The sequence below is a fragment of the Hippoglossus stenolepis genome, chromosome 12 (genome assembly GCF_022539355.2).
Source record: "Hippoglossus stenolepis isolate QCI-W04-F060 chromosome 12, HSTE1.2, whole genome shotgun sequence".
In the NCBI taxonomy this organism is placed as follows: Eukaryota; Metazoa; Chordata; class Actinopteri; order Pleuronectiformes; family Pleuronectidae; genus Hippoglossus; species Hippoglossus stenolepis.
In genome coordinates, this window is record NC_061494.1 from 5,548,120 (window position 1) to 5,561,673 (window position 13,554).

The 13,554-nt window shown below is 43.8% G+C and overlaps 1 protein-coding gene across 2 annotated transcripts in view; it reads left to right on the plus strand.

Annotated features, from left to right (window-relative positions):
* LOC118119234 (adhesion G protein-coupled receptor A1) overlaps positions 1 to 13,554 on the plus strand; it is a 183,074-nt gene that overhangs the window by 138,430 nt on the left and 31,090 nt on the right. For both annotated transcript variants that reach the window (XM_035172991.2, XM_047342384.1), the window contains one exon: positions 13,369 to 13,496. In XM_035172991.2, coding sequence (XP_035028882.1) covers positions 13,369 to 13,496 — 128 coding nt within the window. The remainder of the gene's footprint in view (positions 1 to 13,368; positions 13,497 to 13,554) is intronic.

Consider the following 13,554-nt stretch of genomic DNA (forward strand, 5'->3'; position numbering starts at 1 on the left):
TATTTGTCGACATAATGCTATGTCACTCGTCGTCTCCTTATCTCCCCTGTTGCTGCTTTTCATTGTTGTCCCTGCCACAAGCTGCTTTCTATTAGACGCACCACGTAACATATTTTCCATGCATTTATTCTTTGCATGGTTGGCTGCATTCATTCCAGAGCATCTCCCAACCCTCCTTGTTTCTCAGCACTGCTGTCACAGGGGGCTAAATGCCACCACACTTGGAGAACATGGCAGCAACAGTCCAGCACTGGTTGCACTCCCTGACAGCCCTGAAAACACCATCATGACTGGGCCGTTAATGTTTATTTGTTGCTTTTCAGGGAGCCAGTGGCAAGACCCCCTCTCCTGCAGACATGCTTTCTATTCCAAAAAGCCCTGTTAACTATGTGGTTTCTATGGATGAAAACAGAGCTATCAAATGCCCAACATTACACAGCTGCTTTTTATGTCGTCTGCCAACACCAGAGGGGCTGTTATAGGTTTGTATGGAGGACATGAAAATGGTGGACAGCAACAGATGTGTGTGTTAGAGCTCTATAAACGCACCAGCTCGGCGTCGTTAAGCACCACACAGGCCAACGTAAGCTCATTCACCAGCTGAGACCTCCATTGCCGGAGAGCAATGCGTTCCGTTACAGAGGCGGCTTGCATTGTGTTACTCGCAGTGGCCGGGGGTTTGCAGTGCGTCCTCTCCGCCGCACCATCCCTTAGTGTTAACAGAGCAGAACCTGTGGGGGCGCTGCCCTATTCTGATCCATTGTTACGGGAGAAAAAAGCCGTGTTTCGGTACAACGGAGTGTGGACCGGCCTAATGTATGCTCCCACTCTGTGTGCCGAGCAGCGTGCCATCTCAGGCAGCCGAGGACAGAGCGTGAGCAGTGTGTGTAAAAAGGCTGAGGTGTTCCTGGCATGTGCTCTCGTGCGTGCGCTTCTGAGTCTGTGCCCATGAATGTGAGTGAGTGTGTGCATGTGCGTGCGCATCTGAACACACAGAGCCACAGCCATTGAGCATTCTGTAGTGTGTCGCGATTGGAAGGGATGAGTCACCCCTCTCAGACAACACCTACCGACCATCTCTCTCTCTCTCTCTGAGACCCACACACACACACACACACACACACACATGCAAAGACGATGAGAGAACAGAGCAGCGTTTCAGATTTGCTCATGTATTCACTTTATAACAAAGAAGACTAACCCTGCTCAAGTGGTTTGTCTCATTGGCGTCTCTTTGCTCTACATTTTACAGTAATCTTCTCTCACATTTATTTTGATTGATTCATGTTCTCAGACTCAGCAGATGGGAGGTTTCTCTCACAAGTGCGGTGGAGCAGGGCTGTAGCTTGAATCTTACGAAACTTGGTGGTTGAGTTCCAATAGCTGGTGTCTTTTTGGATTTGATTCCAGGTTGAAAATATACCTGGATTAAACTCCAAACTAACAAATATCTTCTATCATGTATTGTATTTTTTTTTTTTTGTAACACACCACTATCAGGAAAACGTTTCTGATTTTCAACTGTCGCTCTTTGTCTCTTGAAATGACAGATTGTATCAGCAGTAGCTAAAAAAAGGTAATTCTTTAATTAACTTCTCTAAAATGAAAGTCTAGTAAGCATGCCCTCTAAAAGCTGGTGTCTTTAATTGAACACAGACACACACGTTTTTTATGATGGAAAAGCAAGACTGCTCAATTATAGGGAATGGGCTGTCATTTTTTTAAGTATTATGCAAAAATAAATTAGACATTTTTGACAAACAGGAAATGTTTGCAAACCAACGTCAGACACATAAATCGCATAAAAAAACAAAAACAAAATGCTCATTATGTTTGGTGGCTGCGGCCCAGGTGGAAGGGCAGATTGTCCATAAATCACAGGATGGGTGAAGTGATCCCTGTATCCTCGTGTCCGCATGTCCTTGAGCACTCACACTAGACCCCAAATTGCTCTCGATGGCCACGCCAGCACTTTGCAATGAGGCATGCACCTCCACCGGTCTGCGAGCATCGGGCCAATTGTCAAATGATGGTACAAAAATAAAGTGCAGCAATCCATCTCACCTCCTCCCATTGTTGTGCATCGCATTGTTGAACATATACTAGTAATTATCAACTGCACAGTTTTTGGATATGCAATTTGAATTGATGCTGCTTTTCAGACAAATATTTCCCTGAAATTAGCTGGAGGGGCTGTACGTGAGAATGCAAATGTCCAAGTCAGTTGCTGCAGATATTCTCCAGCGTTTATCCTGCCAGCCCCAAGGAAACGCTCTGGATAATGTCCGAATGAGCCTTTTGAGAAAACAGCAGGAGAAGATTCACCACAGGCAAGTGGGTGCGTTGATGACGTTTCTAACGGACAAAATACTGAAAAAACTAAAGGAATACAAATATCTCAGGGTGAAAAAGAGGTGTAATACACGGAGGATACTGCCGGAGATGAAGATGGAATTTGAGGGATTTTGGTGATAAGGGCTGACACCAGTGTCGATGTGCTGTAAAAAAAAACATGTGATCTCTGCAGCGGAATATATACTTCATATCCAGCCTCTGCCTGCTGAGGGACCCCTCCCCTGAACGCTCCAGAGGTTTCTGTGTTGCTGTGAACGCGTCTGACCTGAGAATCTCCTGCTGCAGTGTTTATATGTGTATGGCAAATCTCGGAGAAAGTCCAGACCCCACTGTGGTTTCCTTGTGACATGGGCGGTGGATCCTTGAGAGGTTGCAGCTGCAGATTTCTTCTCAGGCAAGAAAAATGAGATCTCCCCCTAAATATCATTCAAAACTAGTTAGAACGTTGATGGGTCAAACCAAACCGCCTTTGTGTTCATGAGTATGAAAGGAGGAGCCATGCCTGGCAAATCTTCCCCGAATAAATAAAAGCTAAAGAAAGACACAGATTAGAGTCATTCCAGTGTCTGTGCCCTGTATTAAAAAACAATCTTCTTGCTGCTTTCACATTTGTTCGTATTGATTCATTCTGTTCACAGCAGACTTGAGTATTCACATTTCTTTGTTCCAGTTGTAGAGGAGGGCGTTTGCCTTTTATACGCTTGTACTCTGTTTGTAAGGTTGACCAGTGCATGAGGCTCCATTATTTGATAGTCACGCTTTGAATATCTCCACAGAACAGCGATAACAATAACTTCTGTATAGGAATTTCGAATCGCCCGCAGCTAAATAAAACACTTCTAATCTGAGTCTCTGGAGAAATTAATGCTAATGAAACAATGGCCCGTTGATGTTTAAGGAGATAAATGCAGCACAACAGATACGGCTACGCCTCGAATCTTGGCGCTCGTCTACAGAGGCTCATCGTCCATGCCGGGTGATGTTTCCTCATCAGCTCAGAATGCTTGATGATTTGATGGATGTGAGCTCGATTCCATGTGATTTGATTGCTCGTTGCATGGGGAGCTTTGTTTGCCTCGGCTGTTGAGCACTCACAGGTCGAGGTGCTGATGACGAGCGGGACTGTATCTCAAAGCCACGAGCTGAGTGACAGCCACAAGGCACCGCTGAAACATTGACGACCGGCGTTAATGGGGCATGGACATTTCTGTGAGTGTTGTCAAGTCCGGAGGTTATTCGGCCCCGCCACTGTCCTGTCTCACTCTGTTATCCGGCGGTGTTCGGGCAGGCCGGAGTGGGTTTGATTTGCACACTCACTCCGGTTCTGTTCCAGCCCTCGCACAGCCACTCAAGGATGATAAAATACAGTGCTGGATGGGAGCTGGGAGCCCGGAGCCCGCAGGCTGCTCACTAGAGGATTTTAATTTTGTTTTTTCTCTCACTCCCTTTCTCTTCCGTCTCTCCCACAGTGTTTGTGCATTCTTGCATGCACCAATGTGATTACAACAGGGAAAGGAGCACATTTGTGAGGACATATGTCACAGATTGGCTTACAGATTCCGCCGCTGCAGCAGCATCAATTAAAAACAAAATGCATTAAATTTGTAATAGTCTGGGAATTGTTTGCTCGTAGGCTCCACAGGTTGTGCAATTCATCATCGTAACCAATCACTGGGCTAAAACAAGACTCTGAGCCTGTAAGTCCTCAGATCAGCGGCGTGTTTGTCCCGTTTTATTTTGCAGGCCTGATAACCTTGCACCCACTGTGCCTGCGCTCAGAGATTATGGATCAAGTTTAATTGACTCTGGTAATCTGATTTTGGCATGCGGGAGGGAGGATCCCGGATTGAAGTTGTAACTACAACACAAACAGGGGATCTGGGGCTTGTTTAGCTGCCGACGCTGGGGAACAATGGAGGCATGTTTAGACGTAACATGCCAGTTCTAATCCAGAATGGGGCAGGTTAAACTGCCCTGTATGGTAATAGTGTTGCCTGGCTAAATTGCACTGTCAAAGGCTTGGTCATTTTGCCCTGCCCCACAGATACAGTAATAAAGTGGCTACTTGCTGTGAGGTAATATGATAGTGATAATGACAATAACTGGAGTGGAGGAATCCCATTTGAAGATGGCTGCTCCGGTTCCCAGATTACACTCTGCTGTCGGCTTCTGCAAGGAAAGAGTTGTTCAGAGCACGCTGCAAGCTACGCCCATGGCTTATCAGTCCCCATGACAGGTCAACAGCTACTCTACCTTTACAGTCTGTATCTATCTGTAAAGAGATCCTGCACACTTAAATCTGTTTTTATAGCTGTCAACTAAACTATGACTGTTCCTTGATGAAATACATCAATGCTGGTTTTAAAATCATATTTATTACCCGGTGTACAAAAAATCAATAAGTGGGTTGAACGTAACTCATAACATCACCTCGTGTTTCAAACCGTCATATACCTTTGCAGGGCCAGTGCCTGCGTAGAGACATCCCACACGGTTGGCTTAGTCTTTATAAATGAAAAACTTAACAAATCTAAGATTTGACTAAACCCCCTTAAACCACCGTATGCCCTACCATTCGAAACGTCCATCATCTCCCCAGCACCTGTGCCACTGGTTGGACTGGCTCAGGACCACCGCACTCACCGGACAACCTAGATAACTTAGCTTTAGCAAGGTAATTGGTATGTCGTGTGTGTGTGTGTGTGTGTTTGCAATGTTTGTGTGTGGGGGGAGAGAGCGATGGGGGAGGGGGGTAGGAGATAGACGTGTTTCAGCCCTGCCCCTGTGTTGTCTTAATTTCCACGAAGAGACACTTGAGCCAAAATTTAGGGATGAAGTAAAGATAAGATAAAATAACCCTTTTTTAGTCCCACGGTGCGGAAATTTGCAAAGTTACAGCAGCAATAGGGAAGTCAAATATAAACATAAGTAAAGTAATAAGAAGTAGCATGCGATACTTATAATGTAAAGAGATACAAAAAAATATAAATGGAGTAAAGAAGTTGTATATACAGTGTAGAAAGAATTTGTACAGTGTGAACATATGTACAGTGAAATGGTTTCCCTTAATAGCCAGGAGTCATTGTAAAGCTCACATGTAGAACACAATAAGGGATATAGAAGAACATCTGCACGTGCTTTTAGGAACATGATTGATGATAATAACAGCAGTAATGAAAAGCTGCAGTGCAAAGAGTCAGTGTTCAGAATAACTACACCACATTCAGCCCACTCAAGCCTTCTCCTCTGATATGCACTGCAGCAGTTTGCCCCACATCAACCCAGGAGCATAAGCACTGCCTCTTGGAGCCAACAAATTGTTCAGGGCACCCAGTTGTCTGCCTCGCCATTTTTCTTTGGGTCAATCAATCTGCTGAAAGGGACAGACTCCCTTCATCATGCCTCCTTTTGTTCCCCTCCCATTCTCTCCTGCAGCCCCACTAAAGGTCTTTTTCTAACCTTTATTTGTCCGGGGAAGGGTTCTGCTGAGCATGCATGCTCTATTCCAGCTTCGCCCTTCCTTTGTATACAGTGCTGCTGTATCGTATATGCTGCCTCATAAAATGGCAGTTCCTCTGCTGCTGGCCACCGAACAGATGTTCAGCACCTTGCACAAGGGTACCTATGTAGTTGTGGAGGAAAGGTTGTTATTCATTCAGCCAGAAGGGTTCCCTCAGCCTACTCTTCTCAAACCTGGAGGCCACTGCTGTCCTTCTTTGAATGGAAGCAAAGCTGTCAGGTCCATGAGCTTCTTTCTGACAAAATTGTCAGACTGTAATAATAATGTTGCCTTGTTTTTGTATTCCTGTTTGTTTTGTCCATATTCGTCTTCTATAGATTGTATTTGATTGAATGTACATTTTTTGATGTGCACAGATATTTGCTAAGAATCTTATATCAATATACGAAATTAAAGGAATTACAATGACATTTTTGGCCTAAAAGGGGTCAACAGCGCCAGACTTGTACATAGTATATAGTCATCCTCTAGTCTGCTTACGTGTGTAATACCTTTCCAAAGGTTTTACTTTTGAAACACTTCAATATGTATGATTTCAATCTAGGAGCCCATCGGTTATCCCCCGGGGCTTCTGGTGTAGACAGCAGATATCTGGGCCAAGACTTGAATGTCTTCCATTCCCCATACACTGCTTACAGTCCTTCTTTCATCACACAAGTCAAATGTTTCTCTGCACAAAACACCAACAGCAAAGTCTTTTTCTTGGTATTTTAGGTCCAGACGACATTTTGTCTAATTCTCTATTAACAGCTTCCTCCATTTGAATGCAGATAAATTAAAAAGCCAATGCAGCTGGTGCATTTTAGCTTCTGCTCTCCACACTGCTAGAATGTGATTGGTCAAACTAGAAACAGAAAGCTCCCAGCCCCCAAATTCTGTCTCTCACCTACAGATTTTTCATATTCACATGCAAAATAACTAAAGTAAGATACTTAGGCCCAATCCCATTTCACCCCTTGGCCCTACCCCTTGTTTTCGAGGGTTATCTTGCCCCTTGAAACGGAGGCACAAGGGCTAGTGGTTGAAATCATCACCTACGGATTGGGACAGCCCTTCAAGAAGCCGTTACATCATCAGTAGTCATCGCGAACACCCGACACGTCATCAGTAGTCGTCGATGTAAACCGACGAGGCAAAGCGTTTTGCTGGAGATGTCATTGTAATAACATTGTTGAGATCTTAAATAAACCAATGCCATTGCTTATAGATACTAAAGTGACAAACCTGTAATATCTATGCTAATGCAGGTGAATCAATGACATTTGAAATTGAAAAGCTTGGCTGCTCTGCATTATTTCAACTATGAATCAAAAGCACACAGGCTACCAGCAGTGGTCTGTATAAAACCCTGCTACGATCCTTTGTTATTAGACGAGCAGTTCAGTTCAGTAACATCGCTGCTACTCGGGTTCCATCAAGTGCATCGTGTGTCTTTAAAGAGGGGGGAGGGGTGTGACATGAAATTATGGGATTATCATGCACAAAAAAAAAACGCTAGCATGCTACTGCTATCTTTTTAAGGTTGTGTAAAAAATTACTATAACACATTGAAACGATATTACACTATCAAAAAAAAAAAAATAGTATTCTATGAATCACATTCCAAATGACAATGATAGTTTTACTAATATAGAAGACTAAGAACTGAGAACCCAAAGGGTTTCTGCTCTGAAGTCAACCAGTACATTAAATGACAGTGTATAGTATGAAAAGAGTAAAATATTAAGTGTGTTACTCTCAGATATTGATAAGAACAACAACAATGAATTACTCTTAATAATGAATTCAAAATGAATACTGCCTTTTTCGGTCTGAGCAGTCCCTGTACAGTTGACTGAAGATAGTGGGTATGAATCTAGTGTTAATATCACCTCCAGCAGGAAAGCCAGACCTCAGCAGGACCCGTGTGTGAAAGTCCTGCCCCGCTGTTCAGATATGAAGACCTTTCCTGCTTCTGCAGCTTTAGTCACACCTGACGTTTAGCTCCATTATCGACAGCTCAGCACAGATGGACGTGTCGGAGTCTGTCTTGGTTCAGCCTGGATGCTGGGAACATTACATTCTGTTGTTAGCCGGGCATTTTGGCTTTTAATCAGTATCCAATTTGCATGGTACTCACTCTAAATGTGTTTCAAGGATCGAGCCCATACACAGTGAAAAAGATAACAAATTAAGGATCTCCAAATTGCCAGCCTGCATGCTAAAACTGCTTGATTTTGGACTTTTAGTGTTGCTATTGCACACTGCAGTGTTTGACATAGAAGGATGAGCTGAAAGATTGAAAATGATAATATAATAATGGTTTTGAGAGTAAACACTGAGAATCATGCTGTCTTGTAGATTCTGAGAAAAGCCGCCCAGCTCACAGCTGTGAGCTGCAGAGCTGTATGCATTGAGGTGAGAAATGGTTAAGGCGGCTGACATTCTCAGGCAGCATTATAAGAGCAGCGATGATGATGATAATACTTCCCAGGAGAACATTTGACTTCCTCCCTCGCACCTAGAGCCATTTAACCGTAGCTGCCGTCGATCATCATGTGCCGCTTAGCATCGCACCAAACTGTTCAATATGTCTGAGCGTGATTTAGTTTTTACCGATGCAGTAACGGATTCCCTCTGAAATGTTTTCCCTTTGACCTTTGGTTAACTCGATGTTCATGTGGGGTTATTCTCTCCGTGATCTGAACTCCAATGAAGTGCTACTCTCTACTCTTTAAGTATATAAATCAGCTTACGGACTTAAAAGCTTCATTTCAGCAGGATTTCTTGCTGGTGCTTCAGGCCGTGATTTTCTTTTTTAAGCAACATCAATTCATTGAGCTGTAATTAACACCAGCTTTCATTGTCCCGCCTTGACATCGCTCGGAGGACAAATACAAACTTTATAATTCCCTGTAAATCTGTAACTACCAAATTATGTATGGCTGTTTACGATGTTGGAATGCGTTTGTCATGTTTTGCGTTTACCCAAAAGGCCCACTCGCTCAGTGCTCTTTCTTTCTTAAAGTATGATTTTTTTCTGGGTGCTACTCAAAACGTGGTGCATTGCTCGCGTTTAATTGCAGTTCCCTCTCCATCCCTCCCTCTTTGACTCCTCGGCCAAGCTACGAGCTGCAAAGTCATAAATGTCGGCATTTTTAAAGATCTATCATGCAGATTTTTCTTCCACCACTTTGCATTTTGGCAAGAATTGTTCTTCAGAGATGTTAAAGCTGGTACTACAGCTGCTGTAGTCGACCACCGGCATGGTGATGTGGTCGGTGAGTTGGAAATAAAGTTTTATTGTTAGTCTCCAATGGGGCTGCTATACCTGCTGTTAGCAGCTGTGATTCTGTGCTATGAGTATATATACAAAACCTGCCTCCTGGTCAGCTCGCTCTGATTGGCTATTTCAGGGTTTGTTCGGGGAGGGGGTTTAGTGAAGGATCTATAGTTGACTTGGTGGAAATGATAAATGGACTGTATTTATGTAGTACTTTTCTGATCTTAATGACCACTTTAACTTTTAAGTCACATCCACCCATTCACACACACTTCCGCAGCACTTCCTTATAAAGCGCTTCTCTATCGCATTCCATCCACACAATGATGACACACTCATCAGGGGCAATGTGTGTTGCCCAAGGACAGAGAAAGCACAGAGATTGAACCACCAACCTTCTGATTAGTAAGTGGTCAGCACTAAATTCAGGTCTGAACTAAGCCTAATGCATCCTGAGATCTGATCACTCAGGCCACATTCAGAGGTGGTCTGGTATGCATGTGGCTACATTTTGTTTTCCTGTGTGAATGCAAATGTGTCCTGCACCTCATGTCAAGGACAGCATACTCAGCTGACGTCTGACCAGCGACAGATTAAACAGATTTATATGCTTCTCAGTGTCCAGAGAGATTTTTTTTGTAGCATCCACCACAATATCAGCTTTGGCCTCCACACATTGACACTTCAAACATTGTCAGCAGAAATGACGTTTGTATTTATTCACATATAGAGAGGGAAAGTGAGATCTGTGTCACAAGAGACACATTCAGGACATATTTTAATGTCAGGTGTGAACACACATGTTTAACGCTGTCAACTTGTGATCGGATCCCTCAGGACGGATGTTAACACCCGGTCGGAACAGGGCCTTTGAGAGAGGGCTCATTATCGGGGCATGGATGGCAGACGTGTCTGTCACATATACTGCTCAGCTGTGTCTGTGTGCATTTCATGGGAAAGATGATGGTGATGCATGTGCTTTAGAGCGATATGTAAGGAAAAAACAGGAGAGCAAACTCTGACTGAGAATGTCAGTGCAGGACGTGATTAGACTCTGTCAGCAAGAACAGTGCGTTTACATTACGGGGTAATAAAGTGGTGCTGCAGTGCATAGACTTCTTATTACAAAGATGGATGCACATTTGAGAGTTCAGTGGTGCAAAAGCCACAGACGCTGGTCTACAGAGATGTGGAAATGATATGGTCAGATGAGTCATTCTGAGGTTCAGGCCTGAATGCTTGACCCCTACAGTGAGGGGGATCAGTGGCTCTGCTACGCTGACATGGTTTGGGTCTACTGCAAATCAATGCAGAGCTGTCCTGAGTGATTGCCCTTATCCCATGTTGTACCATTTCTTTCCTGTTAAGGGTGGTCTCCTCCAGGAAGTCAATACCGCCATCCACAGGGTACGAGGGGGTCACTGAATGATTTGATGAGTATGAAAATGGCGTGAAACGTACGCATTAACCATTAAAACACCAAATGAGGGGATATGTTTTCCTTCCAGTAGAGTTCCAGAGACTAAAGGATCATTACCAAGCTGCATTGAAGATGATCTGGCTAAACATGTCGGTCCAACGCTCCGCATAAGCCGGCAAATGACTGGAAAATTGGGTCCAGACGTTTTCCAAAATTTGCCTTTCACATTTGAAGAACACAGTAAAAGATTGTGCGGGTCAGATGTGTTCACAACAACAGGAAAATGTCCTGAACATTCTAGACTCCAGGTAGAGCGCACAGTAGGCAGGACAGGATGTAAAACTTCCGATGCAGAAATCACATTTTTATTTACAGCAAATGGACACAGTGTCCGGCCTGATCACCGAATGCTCTCCAATCTCATTGTCTATCCAACTTGACATCTTCATCTGTATCTTCTACGTGTATGAAACTGAGATATTTGTATTCTTTTGATGGTCTTCCACCGATTCGCTCTTTTGTATTCTCACATGGGCTCACACGAACATTTTATGAACATTTTACTAGGGGGCTGGCTGGAAAAGTTGAGTAAAATGTCCAGAGCAACTGACACGGAAATTTGCGCTCTCACACACAGCCCCTTCGGAAAATTTCAGGAAAATTCAATGCATGTATGAAAGCAGCGTAAGACATTGTGTGCTGTTTTTAGTCGTTGGTGAACTGGAAAAAGGCTCCAGGATGGATGGATGGATGGATGGATGGTTACAGTAAATGATGTGGGTCACTAGCAAATAAAATGCAAACCAAATGTAAGAATGCACATAGACTCAGTATCCAAAAATCCTAGAAAAGGAGGTGATCTCTGGGAAGTAGCACAGCAACATCAGAGCAATGACTGCTTGTTCCTCTTAAAGGGGCCATAAAGATTTTGCAAATGTCTTCAAAACTTTTTTATTTCACATTTATTTTCCTTCTTAAACACACAGAAAGGCCTCATTATACTCAGGGATGAGTGTCTCTACCACACACTCTGCTGCTCCACATCTCCCCAGCGTCCTGTCCCCCAAACCATTCATTTCATCTCGGGCCACTGCTTTACAACTGTGCTTATAAATGCTCAGTTGAAGGTTGCGACCCCTCACAGGCCCCGACAGGCTCATCAGCCTTTGGATAAACAGGGAGAGCGAATATCCCACTCGGATACTCAACGAGACAATGATGGAGTCAGACAGCGTGTATGCGGATCACTCTCGCAGACGCAAACTCGCACGGAGCTGCTGGGGTTATATGGAGATAAGGTGCGCTTTATTTAGCAGCGTCAACACGACGGCGGCAAAATGCGTGACGTCACTGCGGGCTGTGCACCTGCCTGTGGCACCGAGCTGAGAGAGGGCGGTCGAGTGCATGAGGGGCGAGCGTGCAGATTTTACAATAGCTTCCTTTGTCTCTTAATACAAAGCCTACAGACACAGTGATAAAGTGAAATATTTAAAAGTTGTCCTTACTCTGAGTTTACTGTAACAGACTTTAACTCAGAATAAATTACAAAGCAAATCAACCGTGATGTTGATAAGGTTTTAATGAGCGCCTCTTAACAATGTGTCTTTTTGGAGCCACTAAAAGCGACTTAACTTTCTTTTCATTCTTTTTCTTTTTCCCTGGCTCCCATCCAGTTTTGTTTTCCTCTTTTTGTTGGCAGAGTAGGAAGCTTATGCTATTGTTGTGTTCAGAGGCTCCGGCTAAGATTGTCAGCTAATGCCTGAAATGTGGAAAGTAAATGCAGGGGGGAGACTATTCACTTGACAGGTTGTTGCTCTTTTTCTGCTCATTGGACAGCTCTCTGACGCAAAGACATTTCCCCGACGTCCATTTTGAAGTTTGCTTGCATATCTCATCTGCGCACTAATCTGTGCCTGTCAGTGTTGTGCATGAACGTGCTAAAAGAGCGCCGTTCATTGAACGTGCTCATATGTTTGGTGAACGGTGAACTGAACAGATCAGTTAGCCACTGCTGAACGTCAGCGTTGTTAACTCCCTAAGGACTGAACGACCCTCGTGTTTTACGACACATAGTAAAATGATCGATTAAATTTTCTTCTAACAAAATGTTACACTTTTAAAGTGAATATCCACTTTCAAATCATCCAGTTGTAGCCCAAACCTCCAGCAATCCATACCACAACATCTTAACATTATCTGTGCCAACTTTTTGTTCTCATTAAGTAAAGTAGTGCAAAGTGGGAGAGGTATTAACCGAGAGAAGAAGAACAACAACAGGTATGCACCATGAAGTTGTTTCAAACGGACACAGAGACATTGGATTAGCAGCTTTACCAGAGTTAAAAAGTTAAAACAAAACTTAAGGTGATAAAAGTATCTTATCAGAGGTAAGATGTAACTTGTGTATGTCACACTTTGATGTGAACTGAGCCTGGGCTTGTGTTGATAGCATGAAGGTACCAGGCTTTGTGGATCGTTTCTCTGTTTGTTCGACATGCTGCTGATCTAGTTACGTGCTGTTTGAAACGTGTTTGGTTTAAGTGAGGACAGTTATTGGCATGTAGCCGAGCTTCAACCTGTTGAAATGAGGTATAACATGTCCACACTGACACATTTTATTTTCCTATAAGTTACTTCCACAGTGTTTGTAATGTCCACTGGGTCGCTGGTTTCAAGCGGTTTAGCAGCAGAAGAAAATGCTGTCGTTATACAGGCCTAGTTCTTGCTCAGTGATTATTTTTGTAACACTGCATTCATGATGGCTTATTCTCATCCCCACTTCTCCCCTCTCTCTTCCTGTTTCTACCACAGGATCTGAAGAAGGTGCTGTCTTTCCCCCCGTACCCTGGGGAGTTTTTGCACCCGGTCGTGTATGCCTGCACGGCGGTCATGTTGCTCTGCCTCTTCGCCTCCATCATCACGTACATAGTGCACCACAGGTAAGGAGGAATAAAGATTTAAACCTTTCGTGTCATGAATTCGAATCACAGCTCCAGA